This window comes from Odontesthes bonariensis, chromosome 7 (genome assembly GCF_027942865.1).
Source record: "Odontesthes bonariensis isolate fOdoBon6 chromosome 7, fOdoBon6.hap1, whole genome shotgun sequence".
NCBI classification, from domain to species: domain Eukaryota; kingdom Metazoa; phylum Chordata; class Actinopteri; order Atheriniformes; family Atherinopsidae; genus Odontesthes; species Odontesthes bonariensis.
In genome coordinates this window covers 16,479,372-16,500,640 of record NC_134512.1, presented here as the reverse complement: position 1 = coordinate 16,500,640, position 21,269 = coordinate 16,479,372, and the positions used below count along the sequence as shown (strand labels likewise).

Here is a 21,269-nt window from a genome sequence, read left to right as displayed (position 1 = left end):
ACATGGCACATTCAGTGACTACATATATCACAACTTTAAAGAGAAAGAAAGAAACACACGAAGGACAATATCAAATAGGATTACTTACAAGATTAAGCTGGTTGTTATGAAGTATGTTATGAAGGTCCTAAAATATTGAAAATATCGCATAATTACATGACACAAATTGTTTAAGAAATACAATCAAATATTTTATCATTGTGTCATATGCAATGTGTCCCATAAGCATAAATCACCAAACCTATTATTTACAGATGTATAGAAAATATTTGGTTGGGTGATAGCATTTAAATAGTTGCTGACAGAAAATCTGGAAACTGTCTTACCTGAAGGTATGACAAGAAATGCCCAAGGACACCTATTCTCATACACATGTACACACACAATCTGCAGAGGAAAGTAGTGAAATGTAATTCAGTGTCTTAGAAAGACAGATTTGCTTTACTAAGGTACTCACAGCTCAATCATGGTGATGTATATTTATTCATTCTACATGATCAAAGCTTTCCAATTTCATTGCTACGTTTCTCCAACCCATGGCTAAGTTAATGATACGCCAGTGTAGAGCAATCCAAAATGCAGTCCGGCTTGTGCCGGTCAGCAGGCCATGCTGTAATGGAATGACTTTCTCTCATGGACTTCCATGCTGTTTTGTGTACTTTAGCGTTAGGGTCTTGTGTCTCATTTGTGTTGTATTAACTGTTTATCTTTGTTTGTATAATCTTTGATTTTCTATTTGTGTCTGATTTTGCATCCTTGCATGTTGTGTAATACATGTTTTCCATTTCCACAATAATAATAAAATTGATATTTTTGGCTTGTTTGCTGTTGTTGGATGTCTCATTGCAGTGTGAGATGTCCATTAGCATAAAATATATTCACCATCTCAATCTCCAAAAATGTAGGATTGATAGTGTTCCATAAGATAAGGTGAATTTTAGGTAAAAATGACATTTTATGTTCAGCATACTTTGATTAAATTAATATAAATTATTACAAAAGGCATGTGCAAAACAAATTGTTTGGGCTACGTTATAGAGAGTGTAATGTATTCTACATTTATTGTCAGGCATGTTAGTCACAGAAACAAGTGCCTTTCACAACTTAAGCTTTCTTTCTGAGTCATATACAAAGGATCAGTGTAAAGAAATTCTTTAAAAAAGATAATACTTGTCCTGACGCCACGTTACAGTGTCCATTTGCCTTGATTACAGCACTAAGTGAGTCCATGCTGGCTTTGAACAGAGATGATGCCAGAATCTTTCATGAAAGTATCAGACACGGTAGAGTATCTTACAGTACTAGTTTATTGAATTCCTATCAAATTATTATGGCTCAGTTTTGCAATAAGTCATGTGGCTTTATTCCGCCAAAATGCTTTTTATGTTTTTTGATAATGCCTGTGCTCAAATTTGTCTGTCAGAGTAATAATGTCATAGCCTCCTTGCAGTAGTTTCAAGCATGCATGTTATGGACTATTGCTTTCAGTGCATGTGCTAAAGTGTTCTCACTATAAATCTCGTGTTAGTGTACTTTCTATAGTTTGTGAAAAACAAATGAACGTATTTCTGAAAAAAGCATATAACTCTATACCCCAGCTGGAGGCCCAAACTGGAATATAGAAGGTGAGACTGCATTCCTTCATGTAGTTGCATAGAGACTGTACGCCTCCATGCCGCACATCATGATTCTGAACGGTCCACTTCTCTGGCTGATTCTGTATACATACCAGACCCATTCTTGAATGAACCACATCTCAGTAGTATACAATACATACCATTTAGCATATCTCTAGTAGCTGACATGTTAGTTCCATTCTGGAATGAACCATAGTGGATTCAATTATACATCATTCAGCAATGTTTGCTCTGTGGTTCTGTAAGCATATCAGACCCATTTCCAGTATTCATGTTCATGCAAAGAAAATAAATCATGCGTATATTGTGGATAAGTGTTATCACAAAAAAAAAATGTCAATAGTGCTATTCACTGCTTTTTACTTCAAGACATGCAGCTGTCCATTTCCAGTCATCATTACTGGTGCACCTTCTTTGTAAAATAGGATCTCTGATCATACTGTACAAAGGCATTTGGTAGATGTGTATATTCAAACCGTTTTTTTCCGAATATATTTTTAAAGTTTTTCTTTTGCTGCACAACAGTGATTGTAAAATATACTAAATCTACCAGTGATTACATATGTTTAAAAGGTATCTGACATCGATGTGATGAGTCTTGTTGGAATTTACAGCATATTGCATTTACAAGTGTGAGGATTTTGTTAACATAGAACAGAAACACTTCACAAATACATGGATCTTCATTCTTTGCTTGGTGGCTAGAGTGAAACGTATCAAATTCAACATGGTGTAAATGCTTACCTTTTAAACACTGTTTTTGGAAAATCTTTATTACAAATAATGGAACAAAACACCCAAATAGTAATAGGACAACCTCAGCTATCAGCATTTGTACTTCAAAAACAAGGAAATGTGGACAAATGAAAGAAAGAAAAAAACCTTCAAAAGAACAAACAACCAAAAAGTTGTATTCAGATAAGGACCCATGCATCAAAGGTATGCCAAAAATTATGTTTTCAATGCTACCAACTGGAAATTTAGCCATCCTACGTTTATTTAGTAATTCTTTGTTCAAACAGATGTTATGGATAGGGTGGGACAGAGTTGATATTTTTTGCTTTTACATATCTTGTGAGGATAGATCAGAGATCTTCCTGCATTTTAGCAAATGGGGGTTTATGTACAAAAAAAAAAGAAGAAAACTTGTGATCTATGCTAGAAACAGTTTTCCAAACTGTGTTTGTGTTTGCATGACTATTAATAACTCCTTCTTCTTGTCTAGCCTACCACCTGCGGAGGGAGGACACAGACTGGTTTGATAAGCCAAGAGAAGGGCATCCTCAAAGCGGACACTTGTCAAATCGAAGACAGGTGTGATCCAAGCAAAGAACTTTAACCTTCACTCTTTTTTTACTCTGTGTCCTCAATTTTTCAATATGAGAACCTTTTATGTAATCAGTGAATAAACCTGCTCTGTTCATGTTGTAAATTCCATGAAATTTCCCTCAGATGAATCTGGCCCCTTATGCCTTCCCTCACACTCGTATCAAGCTTAAGAGAGACATGAAAGACCCCAGTGTCTCAGGTAGAACACAAACACAGAACACACAAACATTGTAAAAAAGACTAGGGACAAAAGATTTCCTAATTTTGATATATCTAATTAGAACTTTTATGCTTATTTTATCGCAGGAAATGGACTTGGGATCCGTGTGGTGGGTGGAAAGGAAATTCCGGGAAGCCGCAGAGAGATCGGAGCCTATATTGCCAAGGTTAACCCTGGTGGTGTGGCAGAACAAACGGGAAAAGTTGTTGAGGGTAAGAGGAGAATAAAGGACAACCATAGGCCTGAGGAGCCTAGCATTATGGTAAAGGAGAATATGACACTCCTTTACCATAATGAAATCATCAAAAGCCCAAGCAGAATAACATATTAGTGTCAAGTTTTGCATGGCCTATGTATACACCCTGCAAGTGTTTAGTGCATGTTCTTAACATGTAGAGGTTTGGTTTAACAGGGTAACCAAAATTTTGACTAGTTTGTGATCAGTTTGGTGGTTTTCAAATATACCTCAAAGTGTAGCTTGGAAGAAAACCCAAAAGAGCACACTCCAGCCAACCAGTTATCATGATGAAGAGAATACCATCCATTGCAGAAAACGGCTGATGATGAGCCCATGATGCACTTGGCCTCTAGATATATCCCTTTCTCTGGCAAAGCTGTTAGCAGCATGACAAAGATCTCAAAGTGGGCACAATATAAAAAGTCTTACAGAAAGGAGTGGGTGAATAATTTGAACCTGAAGGCCATCTAAAGCTGACGATATCGCAAAGATTACTGCAAATTTTAAAACACAGACATATGGGCACTCTTGAGATTTGGACCTTGCCAAAACCAAGAAACACGTAATGCCATGCCAGCCCACAGCTAAGCCTAATACAGTAAGTAAAGCTAACATAACAGTCATTTGTCATGACTTGAAGCAAAGTGAACTCTGGAAATTAATGGATGGACATGAGCTACATTTCCTCCTCCACAACAGCTGTAGGGATGTTTGACTCATCCTTGCAGGAAGCAGCTCACACATACAGACTACGATTGTCAAAGTCAAAGGTGGTTTTCAGCTTTGTTCTGGATATGTTTGTTCAAGGTAAAATTGACAGGTTAGGATTCCATCAACACATCTTCCTTTAAGAAAACATATGAAGTATGAATTGAACATTTCTTTGTAATTAAGCAGTTATTTCAGATATTTTAGAATAATATATTCTACAGTAAAAGTGTTTTTCTTTCCTTTTATTAGTGTTGAATGAGTGCTTGTGAATGGAGGAGCATATGAAGAGACTGTACTTTCATTCTCTTTTCCCATGACAAGTTATCATTGATTGAAGTTTTTGCTGTTGTGGAGAGCAACAATGTATGGCAACAAATACTTTAAACTGGTGGTGAAGAACTGCGGTCAGGCAAGCCCTCACTTTGTTTTGTTGTGCGCGCATACTTGGGAGATTACGGTATTTGCATGGTAAAAGGTAAAAGCATGAAACCTCTGGGCGGTATTTCATGTTTGGCTTGTAATCATCACAATGAAAAATTTTAGAAATAATAATAGAAAATTAAGCAATATATTTTGTAATTCCCACAATACTCTTGAATTGTGATTTCAGTTTTCAAAATGAGATCCCTGTTAGATTTCAGTGTGTGTGTGTGTGGGGGGGGGGTTACATTTACCAGTATCAGATTAATCTTTAAAGGGACATTATGTAATTTCTTCCCCCATCTAGTGGTGCAATTTTATTTTGCAAAGTCGAATGAATTTGCTCTCTAGCGCCTCGCGTTTTCAAATGTGCATTGCAACTTCTTGAACTACGGCAGGCGGTATGTGTCAAGATTCAAGAAGCAATGGCTTCAGACTCAAGATCCATACAAACAAAAAGACATCAAGACACACAGTACAAAGGATTACATAACACACATACAACAACACTATGAATACAGATGACAGATAACATGTCAGATAACATAAGTTGACATAGCCTTTGGTGTGCAAATCATATTCCGGGAGTTACCGGAAGTGACGTCGACGCAGCAGTATTGTTAGCAGCAGTGTGTAGTTGCTATCTGGATGTTCTTTTAAATAAACTCCCGGTAAACTTACAAACTTTCTAATGCCTCATTTTGTGAGTTAAGAGCCTATGTGTACTACGGCAGAAGTTTGGTAACAATCAATGCATTATTAGTGGGATAATTTACGAGATAAAATCTATTTACCATTAGCGCCAGTAATAAGCCATTCGGCGGACGTGACGTCAAAATCATTTCCGCTTGCAGGCCTGGCGTTGGGGAAAACGCGATTCGAAGTGCTTTTTGTCCCTCTCGGTACTTTGTCGTTTTTCATAGACCGGAAGGACATGGCAGCCTCCATAGAGCTTGCCCGCTCTATGTAGATACAGACAAGTTATTCTTCACTCAGTAGGATAATTGAGATTTTTGACAGAGATGATTTTACACCAATGAGGACTAATTTATGAATGAACATGTTGATTTGAGCTAATAAATGACTTAATTTATTACATAGTGTCCCTTTAAGTGTTGTTTTTACATTCCAATTCTACTTAAAAGTACACATCCTCAAACTCAATCAAATAAAATTGTCTCCTGAGTATACCAGCTCTGGGAATCAGGTTTTGTAGTTCCAATTATAAGACACTTTAAATGTCTAATATTTCTTGTATTCTGGATATATTCACATTCATATTGAAAAAAATCTCCACAGACCAACTTAATTTCAAACAGATCTCCTCAGAGATATCCATAAATTATACCCAAAAACTGAAAATTAAAGCTCCAACAAACCGTCTAATATTATCTACATTTTTTCGTATTCTAAGCCATATCAATAGAAGCTGCCTGTTTCTACAGGCCAATTTCACCATGGATTAAGACACTCCACTAAAAAAGTTACCCTAATTTGGTGTTGCATTTCAAAATTAAAGCCCATGAAATCCTAAAATCTTAAAAATAAACTCTTATTATATTAATAAAGTGCTTCTCAAAAAAATTGTCACCCCAATCATGCCTTACTTTAAAAACTGCTCTTAAAAACATGAATACCGTAATCATGCATGAACGCACAACAAAATAGAGTTAAGCTGGCTTGACCCCAATGGTGAAGGCTCAGAAAACAAACCACAAACATCATTGTTATCTTTAGCTAACAAACTATATGCAAAATATGCTAATTACACATTACAAATTACTCAGAAAAGGTATTTATATCTCCCCTTTTGTGCATGAACTCAAAAATGTAAAAAAAAAAAAGCTCCACAAATTAACACAAAAACATTTTATACAATTGAGAATATTGTTGGTATTTTGTGTTTTCCATCATCTTTTTATAATGTGAGACTTCAAATGTTGTGTAAAAGCTGTTCATGGAAACACAACAACTGGTGAGTTCTTTTGTACTGAATTGGCAGCTCTAAGGCTTTGCCACAATGATGGCTTTGCAGAAGAGATTAAGTATTTATGTAAAAAAAAAAACTTTTAACAGCGGATTATCATTGGGCAGTATATACTTGCTATTCACTGAATATCAATGGAGATGTAATAGCTGTTGTAGCTTTAAAGTGCTGTTACGTCATGTCTTATTGTTGGGCACATCACATACTAATAGAAAACTCATCCTCCACATCAGTGGGCTGGGTCAGTAATTAACTAAAATTAGCATCATTATAAACGCCCCAAATTCATAGCACTAAGCACAGCAAAATGAACACACTGTGAATTTCCCAAAAATCCTGACACAATTTGTACTGAAAACATGTAGAAGTTACAAATAAGACAGAGAAGGGCCAAAAAATTGGTGGCAATTTGAGTGAAGGGTACTTTTAGGATAATTTTATGTTTTTTCTCTACAAGCTATGGGGACTACAAAATACATTTCTTTAATTTCGGATGTATTCAGTTTTCATTTGTTTAATTTTTGTGAGGGTTTGTATAAAACATTATTCATTTTTATCACATTATTTCTTGCACTAAGGAGTAAAATGGTGGTAAAGCTGGCTTAGTTTACTCTCGATTATGTGAGTTGCAATAATGCAGACGTGTTTATGTTGCACTGAAAAAGCATGGCAAAAGAACATGCCTTTAGGTGCTGTGTGGAATAAATTGGGGGAGGCTACAGATTATAAAGAGAGAGCAAAGGGAAATTCTAAATAAGCACCGGCTCATGCAGAGGGTTCCAGTCTTTGTATCCTACATCATTGACTAAAGCCTTTATTGTCACCACAGCCCATGATTTGCATCCTAAACAGAAGTCAAATCTGAAGATCAGGTTTCTGTTGTGTAAGTGAGGTCTCATAAAGGTCTGGCGTTGGGTTTGAAGTTTTACTTAGCTATATATTGAGTTGTGCATATTATCACCAGTATACAAACGTCAACATAAGTATTATATGTTTCTTGTTTTGGTGCAGTTTGTTTTGCCTCTATTGTGTTATTTTTCATCCTACATTACAATGTGTGAGCCAAATAGATTAGATAATCTACAAAACTCTTGTTTTATGCAGTTGTACAGCGTGTTTGACTCTTTTAAGTCAAACTCAACACATAAACCAAACTGAAAACAAGCTTCTCATCTTTAATTAATGTGAGTTTCTATATGGGTTATGTCTGACTGAGGGCTTTAACATATTGTCTGGGAACTTATTAAACCTCTTTGCCTCTTTTGCCGTTTTTTTTTTTTTTTCATACCACAGGAATGCAGGTGTTGGAATGGAACGGAGTCCCTCTAACAGGAAAGACTTATGAAGAAGTGCAGGGCATTATGGGCCAGCCATGTGCAGAGGCGGAGCTCTGTGTGAGACTGTGAGTAACATCTGTCATCATTTATCCTTCTGTCTCACTGAAAATCCTAAATGTTTAGCTGCAATATGGTGGCTTTACACCCATGATCATATTTGCTCCTCCCTCCTGCTCCTCACATTTATTCCATGTTATTTTATCTGCCAAACATCACTCTCCTACTGATTACTGCTAAGAAAATGGCACTAGTTGTAATTCCATTATATATCTCCTCTATGGATCCAAACAGTGACCTTAATATGCTGTCTGACCCTGAGCATCCACAAGCCCTGGAGCAACATGTACAGCTGAAGGCTGGTATGTGCAAGGATTTGTTTATACATCTGCAAATATGCATGCATTTATGTGCCAATTTTGCATGAATACAATGTGGATTACTATACACATTTGTTTAAGTAGGCGGGCAACGTTCTCCTGGAGTAGATCCTAAGCAGTTGGCTGCAGAGCTGCAGAAAGTCTCCCAGCAGCAAACTCCTGGCATGATTGGAACAGGACAAGGCAGCTTGGGGGTCCTCTCTGCATTGGACCGCTCTTCCCTCCTCCACTCAGGCACTGGGTCAGCTGCTTCCAGTGGGGTCCCAAGTCCTGGCCAGCCAGCATCCCCTGCCATCAACAAGAAACAGCGACAAAAGGTAGTTAATTTGGCTTCTTAAAAACATTCCATTTTTTCCTCATTTCAGACTTAGTACTCACAACAGCAGAGAGGAGCCAATGGGACTACAAAAGGGAACACAAAAGGTGTACAACAGGTTCATGTATCAAAGGCTGACATAAATCTTGTAAATAACTCTGAATGAAAAATATCATTAATGTGTTAAACTGAATGTGTTCAACTGCAGCCTGAGGAGCTCTGTGTGATTTATCATGCGCCTCGGCTCCTGTGATTCCATTAGCATTACATCAAACAACAGCACACGGGTGGATGTGAAGGTCAAATGGTATGACTGTGTCCATCAGAGAGTGAAAGGGAAATTATAGTGGAACTAGAAAACAGTGTGGTGCGGTGCTTGCCCCTGGGAACAAGTGCCATGCAAATCAAATGGGAAAAATATGCAAAAGTGCTTCCTTTCATAAAATGTGAGAATACCTTGATTAGAATATGAAATAGTTAGAATATGTTTGTACTTCCTAAACTGTCTAAACTGAAGTTGAAATCTACATAAACTTGATGAAAAAACTGTTTTCATCAAGTTACAGATAGTTAAATCTTTCCTGAAATATCCAATGAAAAATTTCAACACTCTCTCTTCAAGGACAACTGTTTGCTAATAATGTGTACTGCAAACTAATCCCCAACCAGCAGCTGATTTGAAATTTTCTTAGTAGGCCATGTAAGGTTTTTCAGTTTATGTTAATTTGATTATATATAAAATTCAAACAAAAAGTTTTTTACTACTTTGTTGCTACACTACTTCCCACCCACTAACTCACTAACTTTTTCCTTTTCTAGCCAACAGAGATGATGAAGACGCCTCATCCCATTACTGGAGAAATTCAGGTAGAAAGCATATTCAGAAAACATACCAGCATGTTTTGTTTTCTTCTTATAAGCTGCAACAAAATGAAAATTCAGTCCTGCAGTTTGATTTCTCTCACAGAGCCTCCTCTCCACCATTTTTTCCCACAGCTCCAGATCAACTATGACAGGAACCTTGGAAACCTGATTGTCCACGTCCTGCAGGCTAGGAACCTGGCCCCCCGGGACAACGACGGCTACTCTGACCCTTTCGTGAAAGTCTACCTTTTACCAGGGAGAGGGTGAGCTCTGAGAGTGACTGAGTGTTCACTGATGTCTGTCTGCCTCTCTGCTTCTGTGTCTGTCTTGTTTTCTCTCCCCCATTTTTTTCTGAATTTGTACTTACTGTGCCATGTAGCACTGACTAACCGTTGCGTTTGTATGAGAGAATAACACAGGACGTGATGATATGAGGCAGTCTTTTGCAGATGATTTCCTTTTAATTTCATCTGGGTGTTATGATTAATTTGTTGGGATTGTAGACTTCATACAAAGCTTCAAGAGTGAAAAAAAAATGCCCTACTCCTATAACAACACTTTACTTTGTCCAGTTTTGATTCAAATGAGCGTTTTTGTATTGTCCCTGATGTTTCAGACTTCCTCCTCTTATCCCTGTTTGCTCCAATATCTCCCTAAGAGCCTGTGAATAGCAAGAGCAGGGATCAATCTAGCCTTTATCTGCTTTGTAACAATATCTGTTCGTAGATAATGACTCCATCAGGTTTGTTTATGAGATTATACTCTCTCTCTACCTCTACGTGCTATATAAGATAGAAATTAAAGCTCTGTGAGAGCACTTTAACTCCTGTTTTTTTTTAGCTTTTTATTGAGGAGTATTTTTTAAACGCATTTATCTGACATCAGCAGAAAAGAGCACAGCCACATTGTCCCAACAATCTAGATACATTTTTAGGTTCTTCTTGTTCTTCTCTCACATCTGTTATTTGGGCACAAAACACATGATACACCCTTCAGAAAATTTTGAATGCCTCAGCTCTCTATCCTTTACTGCCTTTTTGATTTAGCTCTCTGGGCTTCTCTGACTGTTTTGCTTTTCTTGTTTGTGATATCTGCCCTCCTCTTCCTCTTCTGGACTCCCTCAGCCAAGTCATGGTTGTCCAGAATGCAAGGTAGTGTGGTGCTGATCTTTGCTTTTAGTTTGTGTTACTTTTTTTCTTTTTTTTTCTTGTGAACAATGTCTCCAAAGTGCTTTTCCATCCTTTTGTTGTGGCCTTTGTTGTTCGTCCAATGATACGCTGTTTTTTTTTTTTTCACAGTGTTTGAGCACTCTCCTATCACTGCATTTTCTCTCCATGCCTCTAACTTTGAGATTTCTTCAGCTTCTACTTTGAGTTAACTTTTAAATTTGCTAAAGCATTTTAGTCGAAACAGACAATAATTAAAAACACAACATTTCAATTGTTTTGTCATCAGACAAGTATCTATTTAGTCTATTTACTAAGAAAAAATCAAGCGTGGAAATTATGCATTCTTTAATGTATTACTGACATCCTCCTAATATCAATGTTATGCATTACCAGTGCTGATAACAAGAGAAGGACCAAATATGCCCAGAAGACCATGAACCCAGAATGGAACCAGACTGTGATCTACAAGAACATTCATCTGGAGCAGGTACTGTGCAGTCATAAACTCACATACAGTTCTAACACACACACACACACACACACAAATAAACCTTCATAAAGCTTTTATAGTGCAGTTCGCTCTTTGCTGTGAGCCATTTTGGGCAATGTGGATGTCTTAGCCTGTTATGCATCCAACTAGGATTCTGTTATCATGCCTTTGCCCCAGGGCTGTTGTTACTATCCCTATGAACCTTCTTATCAACCATCCCAAAGCTCAAATGAGCAACCGACATTTCTGCTCACACATTCTCAGCAGCCTTACTGCAAGTCATTTTCACAAAAAAAGAGTTACAGAGAGTGATAGCCGATTCTGTTCATGTTCGCTCATCTGTGCAAGCGTTACTCTGTATTTATGAGTGCTTACGTTTATTCTTGTGTAAGAAGAAATGCATAGATAGATAGATAGAAGCACACGCAGGCAAATCTACACATGCACGCACACTGGAACATATCAAACGTAACTCTTTTATAAGAGTAATTCTTTTTTTAAATTTCTGATTAAATGTGCTCAAAAGGAGTTTGCATTGACTGCTGCTTTTGACGAGTTTCCTTTACACAACCCCCACCCACAATCACATTAACACGTGTGCAAACACGCACAAATAATAAAACGTTTTTATTATTTTTTCCCTCTCTTATACTAACACACACAGGATACCTCATCAGTCTGTAACCCTCTCATCTGACTTCTTTTTTATATCCAGTTAAAGAAAAAGACGCTGGAGGTAACAGTGTGGGACTATGACAGATCTTCGTCCAATGACTTTCTTGGAGAAGTGAGTGCCTCTAGTACCTGAATCCAGTGTCTGAAAATGTCAAATAAATTCAGTACTTTCTTAAGACAACAGGTTTCTGTTGCTTTTTTGTCTAGTTTGGCTTCATGTCTCTAGACCAGAATAATCAGCAGTCCCACATACCATGAATAGAAAATCCAGATGTATCATTGTTGTTTTGCTTACAAACTGTTAAGCACACCACACTGTGATGCCTCGTATTAACCTCTATACAAGCTTTCACTTGTTTCCTTGTACCGGTGATATTTACCCACTAGTTGTACTTTAGTTTTAGAGTCTTGTATAATTCCTTTAATTTCTGTCATTGTCACTTCCAATTCAAACTATTATTGTGTTTCAGGTACTGATTGACTTGTCGAACACAGAGCAGCTGGACAACACTCCCCGCTGGCTGCCTCTGATGGAGCAGAGTGAAAGCATTGAACATACCAGAGCCCACCCTAATGCCCAAGCTCCACCAGGATCAGGGTCAGGGTCAGGTCAGGTTCATGGTCAGGGCGATGGCCAAGGTCAGGGGCAGATGTCTGGTTCTGGACAGGTGCATGGAATGGATCAAGCAGCAGGGCAGAGAGATGTGAGTCAGGATTTACCTATAAACTCTGTGATCAAAAGCAGGAGCCATGGAATCTTCCCTGACCCAGCCAAAGGTAAACGTTTGGCCTCACATAAATCTAAATAACATATCTTTATGTCCCCTGATTTCCACATAATCTTAAAATATATAATTGGCATTTGAACTTAATTATAACTTGAAACTGTAATTACACCCCCTGTGCTTATCATCTTCTGTATCTACGCTCGATATAGTCAGCAATCATAACCCTTCTTTCTATCTTCCTCCCAGACATGCAAATGTTGCCTCTGGAAAAGTCACACAGCAGCCCAGGCAGCTCAAAGTCTTCCTCGGATGGCCAACTGCGCTCCCATGGCCCCTCCCGAAGCCAAAGCAAGAGCAGTGTCACTCAGGCCCACCTTGAGGACGCTGGGATAGCCATTGCTGCCGCAGAGGCTGCGGTGCAACAGTCCCGCCTGCAACCAAGTAATTCCTTCCCCTACCCGCAACACACTTCCTATGACATGCCTCCTTTTCCCTATGCATGCAAGTTTTGAGATTGTTTGATAAAAACCTAAATTGTAGTGCATTCATATCCTTAACATTTTACCTTTGCCTTCTGCTCGCCTCAACTTACTTCTCTCTGAGCACAGTGATTTGTTTTGGTCGGTAATCTCGTTCAAATTTCAGCTTCCTAAAGCAATTTAATCATTGCAGGCAATAGACAAAATCCAAAAGTCTAAACTTGCTGTAAATTGCTCATTCTATTTAACCAGCAACGTGAATATTAAAATGAATATTTTGAAAATTGACAGAAGCAGAGCATTAAAAATGTTTAAAATGATTGTAAGAAGAAGAGGAATTTACAATTACTTTAATATTTTTGACAACCAACTTGGATGTTTTAAATATCACTTTAAGTTGACATACAACTGGATAGTATTAACACAGCAGAGGAGTTGCATAACCTACAGTAAACAAATGATTAAATGAAAAAGCTTGGGCATACTATTAAGTGATTTAATTAGCTCCAAATGTGTGGCCTTAAACCCCTCTGTTTCTGTAAGCAGTGTAGGAGTGTGCATGTGCCTATCCCACGCATATGGTTTCTACAGAACCCCAGTGTGGATTTCTCCAACACCAGTATAGAAACCAAGCCGGGATGGCAGTCTCTGACATGTCTTTTGTCAAACTATGTTCACATGGTTAAAATAATATCCATTAATGTTATGTAACCCTCGGTGTGATGTCCTCAAAATGAACAGAATTTGTGATGCTTTTGTGAGATGAGTCAGCCCAGACTGAGTTATTTAAGCATGATGTTTAAAACTCCCACACTGCTGTTTTCTTGCCACTCACTACTTTGTGGTACTAAGTTATTGCTGGGTGTGTGCATGTGTGTCATATGAATGAACCCCTTCGAAAAGTCACAAAAGACACACACAGGCACACGCGGGTATGGCACACAGTTTTCCCACCTTTCCCAGTCCTTTTCCATTCCTGCTTCCTTAAACAAAGGGGACACAAATGTGAGACTGACCAAGTCAAACCAAGAAACACAGAAACACCAAGAAGTTTCAAAAGTCAACTGGAAGCTCACTCTGCACTCATCGGCCAATGAGTAAAGCTTGCGGCTAACCATGACAGGAGCAGAGGTGGCAAGGGAAGGTGAGGCAAAATAGGAAAAATGTACTATATGAATATATTGATAGGTATGGTTAACCTACCTTTCAAAACATAATGACTAAAAACTGAAGCACAAATGATCAAACTAAGTCTACCAAATAACCAATTGTGTCAATAATGTAGTAAAGTATTTCAGATATTATTCTTTCAGTTTTCCTATAGGCCTAAGTCTGTTAAAGTGTGTTTTTGCCCTATATTTCTGTATTTGTATGTTACTATTGTCGTGGTCATTTGCCAATGTATAAAAGCCCTTCTGTGTTTCAAACATAATCTGTACGTCTCCCTTCACCCACTTTCATACTGTTCAAGAGTAACAGCAGCCAGATTGGGCCAAGTACAAACAATGAAGTCTTTGAACAGATAGAAATGATTTTCACGTGGGAATCAATTTTCTTCAGCTTAATTTATTTCATTTATTGATTGAGATGATACACTCTGCTACAGGATGCAAAGATATACTATCATCTACACTGATGTGCATCCTTTAGATGCTCAAGTCCAAGTTACGGACTGCAGACAGCATCAAGTGGCAAATGTTGTGTGAACATGTAGACGATAATGATGATAATAATAATATTAATAATACTTATTATTATAATTATAACCTACATGTATAAGAATAAACATTCTAGTTTCAAAAGGTGGAACGTAATTAGCTTTTCGAATTCTCAGTTGAAGGTTATTCCTTCTTTGGTTTTGTTGTTCTAATTTACGGAGCCCGTCTGGTGACATTAGTGGGGGGAAAAAAACAAGGCGTGAATGACTTACTAATTTGTGGGAACGAATTTATGATATAAGATAACGGATTGTTAGTTAGTGATCTAAAAATTTGCAGAAAAATTGTAAAATTAATTCTTAATATCACTGAAAACCAATACAGTGAGGCTAAAGCAGAAGAAAAGTTTTGTAAAAGCTGGAGGCAGTTCATAGATAGATAGATCGATAGATGGATAGATCGATAAATGTCAGAATCACACTCTGTCTTACCACCCACAGGACCAGGGCACCGGCTGGGTGATGTGTCAGGGTCAGTGGTGCTGTCGGCCCCGAGCCTTGTTGGAGATACCTACGGAGATCTTGGGGAAGAAGGTGTTGGCACTGGAGTGGACAGTGCCATTTTCCAAGTGCCACGCATGTAGGACTATTTTTGTCTCACTTTTACAAAATCCATATCCAGTACTGTTTTAGATGGCTGACAAGTAACAAAACACTAATTGTTTCAGTGAACAAACTGTGCTAATTTTGCTTTTTTTTTTTGCTTTTCTTGCAGTGGCAAAACTATTCCTAACGGCACTGACAAAAACCAACAAATTACCCCAGAAAATGAAGGCAAGCCCCTGCTGTTTCCTTTTTTTGTTGTGGGCCTCCTCCTGCTGGTCCATTTGTGTAACTACGTTGTGTTTTTTTTTACATACACTCTTCTTTAAACACTTTTAAACTATGCTTTCATAATGAGTTGCAGTGTTAAATGTACAGTTAAATGCTTATTATCAGTGAACTTTATTAACTCTGGATAATGGCTTAAAGCTATGGTAGGTAATCCTAGAGAGCTAGCAAGAGAGCTAGCAAGATTCGAAAGTGTCCACTCCTCTAAGCTCCACCCCCCCCTCCCCATTCCGTCAGTGCTTCATCCAAAGCCGGTGGAACCGCATGCGCACATGGAGCAGGGAGCCGGCAGAGGGGGGCGTAGGCAGAAAGCAGAGGCATCTGATTGGTTTTTTGTAGGCGACCAATCCGAGATCAGCGTCCCGCTGATCTCGGATTGGTCAGCTTTTTCTCAGTCCTGCAGCTGCCACAGAGGTCTGATTATTTTCGTCCCTTTTTCTAAATACATCTTGTATAGATTTCTCTCAGGATAGACGGACCATTTCACCCAGTATTACAAAATGTGTTTCTGAACAGGATTACCTACCATGTCTTTAATAAATGGTTTAGAATGGTGGAAGAGAAATGGATGTCACACTATCCTACATAACTATTACTACATTTCATGTAGCTCACATGTCACAATGCCTCCCCCTCCATCTCTAGTTTCATCCTGTAACAAAGAGCTCAGGGTCATTTAAGGCTGTAGCCTGACAGCTGTTACACAGATGAGTGTCAGGAGGTCATTTCCATGGTGCCTGACCACTTATTTACCACATTTTACTAAACTCTTCCTGTTAAACTCTTAAGCGTAATTAGCTCTAGAGACACCTTACAATTGAAAAGATCCATGTGAAACCTCAGACACGTTCCATGACCTGGTTTCATACTTCTGAGGGGCTCAGGTTTGGGGATGTGAAATTTTAAATAACTTTGATGAGCTTTGATCACGCTTGGAGTACATGCTTTTCAGTGCAACAGTACAAATCCATCAATAGGTACAAGGTGTAGTCAGGGCTTTCTTAAAATAGAGAAATACTAAAATTAAACCATGATCTGAAATGGTTTTCTCTTTCACTTTTATTGTTAGGTGGAAAGACACAAGTAATGGGAGAGATCAAGGTCGCTCTTAAGAAGGAGGTGAAGACAGAAGGGGACCAACTGGTTTTGGAGATTCTTCAATGCAGAAACATCACTTACAAGTTCAAAAGCCCGGACCACCTACCAGGTCTGGATAAAATGTGAAATTTTTTCCTACATGCACTGTGTAAATCAACTTTCATCATATTTGTATTCTTTAGGTAAGCTTTATGATATCAACTTATTTATGCTTGTCTTTTATCTAAACATCCTCCAGACCTGTACGTGAAGTTGTATGTGGTGAATGTGGCCACCCAGAAACGGATCATCAAGAAGAAAACCAGAGTTTGTCGACATGACCGGGAACCTTCTTTCAATGAGACCTTCAGATTCCCCCTCAATCCAACTGGACACTCCATACAGGTCAGCCCAGTTAGATTGTAGATTTTTGAATACGCTTAAGAAGAAAACATTTTTATTTGTGCAGATAGATATGTGATATATTGCAGTGTGGGATTTATTTTGTACCTACGCGACGCCATGTTTTCTTTTTAGTTTTTCTGTTTTTGCCTTGTCCTGTAAGCTAGAAAACCAGTGTTTCAAGAGAGAAACTCTTAAAGTGTCATATCAGAGGCATTCCAAAATTGTATTTTGATAGAGATAATCATACATGACTCGTAACTGAGACAACAAGGCTTCATAAAATAAGTTAATAATTCGAAAGGTAGAATTGATGTCAAAGTTTCTGTAGTGTGCTGGTGTGTTACTGTGTTTGTTTTGCTCTTCATATGACAAGGTGCTATGTTCATTATCACAATATATCAGCTTAATTGGATGGAAAGATTCCCAAGACAGGAAATGGGGAAACAACACAGACTGTATACAATGCTACATTCAAACTGTAGTTGTGATTATTTTGTGAAAAATAATGTATGCTACCTGCGAACTCTGTGAAATGTGTTGTAGCCAGCGCTTAGTGGACACCTGTGATAATGCATTTTAAGGCACTTTCACATGGGCTTCACTTTTTACAGCTACTTCCGTGTCCACCTTCAACATACAGTTTGTGGTAAACACATGTGCAGGAACAGAGTCTGTTATGCTACGATCAGATTGCACAGAGGAACTACCATTCTTAAATTCTTAAATCAAAGCAAAACATGAGTGTAAATAAATAAACCATAGATATTACTGAATATAAAACCAGGGTCTTGTGGTTGACTTGCACTTGTCTTCCCTCTTCTTATAACTGGAATGTATATGTTATATATATATGTTTTGTTTTTATTTCCATTTTTTTTTTTATGTCCACATGCATGACAAATGTTGAAAATCATGTCCAAGAACACATATTAATAGATCATTTTCCATGAATGATAAACAAACTATAAAAGGTTGTATGCAATAAAATGAAAACTTCTTTGTCTTAATGTACTTTCAGCTATTCTTGGTCTCGAACGGAGGGAAGTTTGTGAAGAAGACCTTAATAGGTGAAGCCTACATCTGGCTTGACAAGGTGGACATGAGGAAGAGAGTGGTCAGCTGGCACAAACTGTTTGTCAGCTCCACTCAGACCAACCCCTGAGAGACCATGTCAGAAAAATGCAACTGCAGTAGATTGGCGGAAGGTGAATGCAGATTATGAGCTGACAAACAAAGGATTTACAGAGAAAGAAGGGGAAGTAATAGACATATTAATTTGATTTATTTCCTCAGTTTGCAAGCCACGAAAGGAAGGGAGTTTTGTGGTAAGAATATTGCAAATGTATCAGTCCAACACTGCCAGCACACATGTCCACCTCCTCTCATATCAGTTTTCTGCAGACTGTGGACTTTGATTCGATGCAAACATGCAAACAAAGAGGCATGTACTGATAGGTTCTCCACAGCAAAATGGCTTTAAGGGCAGTGGTGTCTTTTTCTTACCATGATTCCAAGTGTCACAATCCAATTAAGACTATGTTGTTTGGATGCTGTTTGACTGAGCTACATCTAAGAAAGGGAAAGTCTGAAAGAAAAAAAATAATTTCTGGAACTACTGTATATCATTTATATGAGATTCACTGTTGTGATGTGTATCGTCATCAGTGGTGATATCTTAAAGGATGAGGGAATGCGTAAAGATTTTTGTATGATAGTCTTCCCATTTTATGGCTCAAGGAAAAGCATACAAAGACTAAGTAGAGCTCCGATTTTTGACCTTTGCAACGGGATGAGGATAAATGTACAGCACTTCTGACTGTAGATCAGATGCCGATCACATGCAGATTATCAAGCATATCAGAGAATTGTACAGTGTCTTATTTATGTTACATACAAATCTATCAGTTGCATATTATATCTAGATGCAGTATAGAGTATAAGAGTTATTATCTTGTCAATAGATAATATATGAAAATAAATAAAACAAAGTTCTTGCTAGATTGAGGCTGTAGGTGGCGCACTGACAATCCAGTAATTTAACAAGTAAGCAGCCCTCACAGCTGTGAAGTGAATGTGGACCTATGTGAGCTTATGCTTCTTCTCCTGATCATGTTCAATAGTTCCTTCAGTCCTCTGATCACACCGATGCACGACTATGTTGAACAGGTGTGTGATCAACGTCCAGTGGCTAGTTACGATTTCACTAGAATTATATAGCAGTGCAAGTTAGAATTACATTAAGAATGAACAGCATACTGTGCCCTAAAACCCAAAGCATATATGCTGTGTTGAATGTTACTACGAGTAATACGAGTGTTGAGGATGGAAAAAGTCTCATCTGTGTCATGTGTGCAATAGCTTACTTTAAGGCTGTTGTAGGGAAAATAAATCTTTATGTAAGTCCCTTCATGTTATCACGCTGTTGGTATTGGCATGTAATTCACACAAGTTGTGTCAAAAGCATATGTACATGTATGACATCTCTGCTGTCTGTGTGTTAGAAAAGTCCTCTGATCTCAGTTTTACCCAGATATGATTTCAAAATGAGTCAGTCAAATGTCAAGGTTCCTCTGTGTGTGTCTGGCTGTGCTGTGCAACACCAAAAGGTTTTGTGTCAGTGACTCCATTAAACACAGTGAATGAGCATCTTCCACTGCATGTGGTCAACGTTTACTCTCAGGCCTGCTTTGGTTCTTTCATGTCAAGAGTCAGAAGAACACATGGGGCCAAGTCTCAGTACTAACCTGTATACAGGTAACCCATGTATTCATCAGCGTTTGCCACCATATCTACAAAATGAAAAGAAAAGAAAAGAAAATACACTTAGAACTATTGTCAGAGTATTTAGGCATATTACAGGGCTGTTGCAATTTACATCTAACGAACACACTTAGAGCAAGATGTCACTTAAATAAATCTTATAAAAGAAAAAAAAGTGAAGTGAAGAAGGGACCACTTTTATTTTCATTTTTGCTGTGCCAACTTCGATTTAGTTATAAGTTATTATTATTTTATTTCTTACTTTATACCCCTGACCCCATTGGTTATTTGAAAGTAATTCTATGCAACATATGTATTTGAATGCATTTGCGTTATTGAAATTAAATGTTTGATATGTGAAAATATTGTCTTAAAACACGTCTTCTAAAAAGTACCTTTTATTTGTACATTGGTGAAAGAAAATATTGAAAATTATTATTTTTTACTTATTTTAATATATATATATACTGATGTTAACAGCTGTTAGCATCTACATGGAGCTTGCGCACTTTATTACCATGTTTATTTCGTTGTCTCATTTCAACTGTCATGACATGCAAGGTTATGTGTTTCGTCACTGAAACAAACTGAGTCATGGTGTATGTGGTGGAGGAAACTATTGTGGTGTGCATTTTGTATCAGTGTGGCAAAAGAAAAAGCATAAAAACATGTTGGGGTTCCTAAACACAATGCACAATCTTAAGGGGAATCACCATCAACTGCATCATGCTCGTAGTGTACTTAACAGTCAGTGTACACAATACAGTAAATAAGACGTTATCTCGATGCTCAGTCACAACTGTTTAACCCTTCGTGTTTCATTAGACTTCCCTTAAGCTAAATACTGTTTGTTTAGATCATCTGTTGCCTGTAATTGTGAAGCCATTTGTTGTCGTACTGAGGGGTGTGAATGTGACTCAAGTTGTCTGACGTGTGTACATAAAGTGTTTATTTTCTACAATGATTGAATGTTTATATTGTCCCAGGTTTGAGCATGTGAGTGTTAAAAAAAAAAAAAATCACAAAAGACTTACAACTGTACAGCAATGTGTGTCTGTAGTTGTACAAGGGGGAGCTAAGAGTGTAATCAAAACATGTGCTGTCAACCAACGACTAATCGTGCAACAAGGTCCTTTAAACTGCTGAATCAACACAAAGGGAAAAAAAACAACAAAAAAAAACTCTAATCAACTTCAATAGTTGTCTGAAACTTTATGTTTTGGATGTTGCATGTTTTGTTGATTGTTTGTCTGTATAGTTTGCAGAAACATTATGTTTAAAAAGAGAGAATATGTATAGATTTATCTGTATGCTGAGTGTAGAGAAATATGCTTGTAAAATCGTCTTGTTTTTCACTGACAGTGTAAAAACAAAGCATTTTATGTCATGGTTTATGTGGTTGTACACAGGATGTGTTGAGATATGCAAATTGTGCTGTAAAAAGAAAAAAAAAATGAATGAATAGGCAATTCCCCTGAGTAAAAAAAAAATAAATATTAAGA

At 37.7% G+C, this 21,269-nt stretch overlaps 1 protein-coding gene across 7 annotated transcripts in view; it reads left to right on the top strand.

Annotated features, from left to right (window-relative positions):
* Positions 1-21,269, top strand: part of pclob (piccolo presynaptic cytomatrix protein b) — a 65,361-nt gene extending 44,092 nt beyond the window's left edge. The window contains exons 20-39 of one of the 7 annotated variants that reach the window (XM_075469718.1): positions 1,215-1,283; positions 1,599-1,625; positions 2,863-2,951; positions 3,090-3,165; positions 3,273-3,398; positions 7,836-7,944; positions 8,171-8,238; positions 8,341-8,573; positions 9,392-9,439; positions 9,569-9,699; positions 10,561-10,587; positions 10,999-11,092; positions 11,811-11,882; positions 12,241-12,547; positions 12,745-12,939; positions 15,136-15,274; positions 15,410-15,468; positions 16,595-16,732; positions 16,862-17,007; positions 18,026-21,269. In XM_075469718.1, the coding sequence (XP_075325833.1) occupies positions 1,215-1,283; positions 1,599-1,625; positions 2,863-2,951; positions 3,090-3,165; positions 3,273-3,398; positions 7,836-7,944; positions 8,171-8,238; positions 8,341-8,573; positions 9,392-9,439; positions 9,569-9,699; positions 10,561-10,587; positions 10,999-11,092; positions 11,811-11,882; positions 12,241-12,547; positions 12,745-12,939; positions 15,136-15,274; positions 15,410-15,468; positions 16,595-16,732; positions 16,862-17,007; positions 18,026-18,169 (2,297 nt within the window). In that variant the 3' untranslated portion in view covers positions 18,170-21,269. Of the gene's footprint in view, positions 1-1,214; positions 1,284-1,598; positions 1,626-2,862; positions 2,952-3,089; positions 3,166-3,272; positions 3,399-7,835; positions 7,945-8,170; positions 8,239-8,337; positions 8,574-9,391; positions 9,440-9,568; positions 9,700-10,560; positions 10,588-10,998; positions 11,093-11,810; positions 11,883-12,240; positions 12,548-12,744; positions 12,940-15,135; positions 15,275-15,409; positions 15,469-16,594; positions 16,733-16,861; positions 17,008-18,025 lie in introns of all 7 variants that reach the window. The other 6 variants (XM_075469717.1, XM_075469720.1, XM_075469719.1 and 3 more) reach the window with 6 other exon arrangements.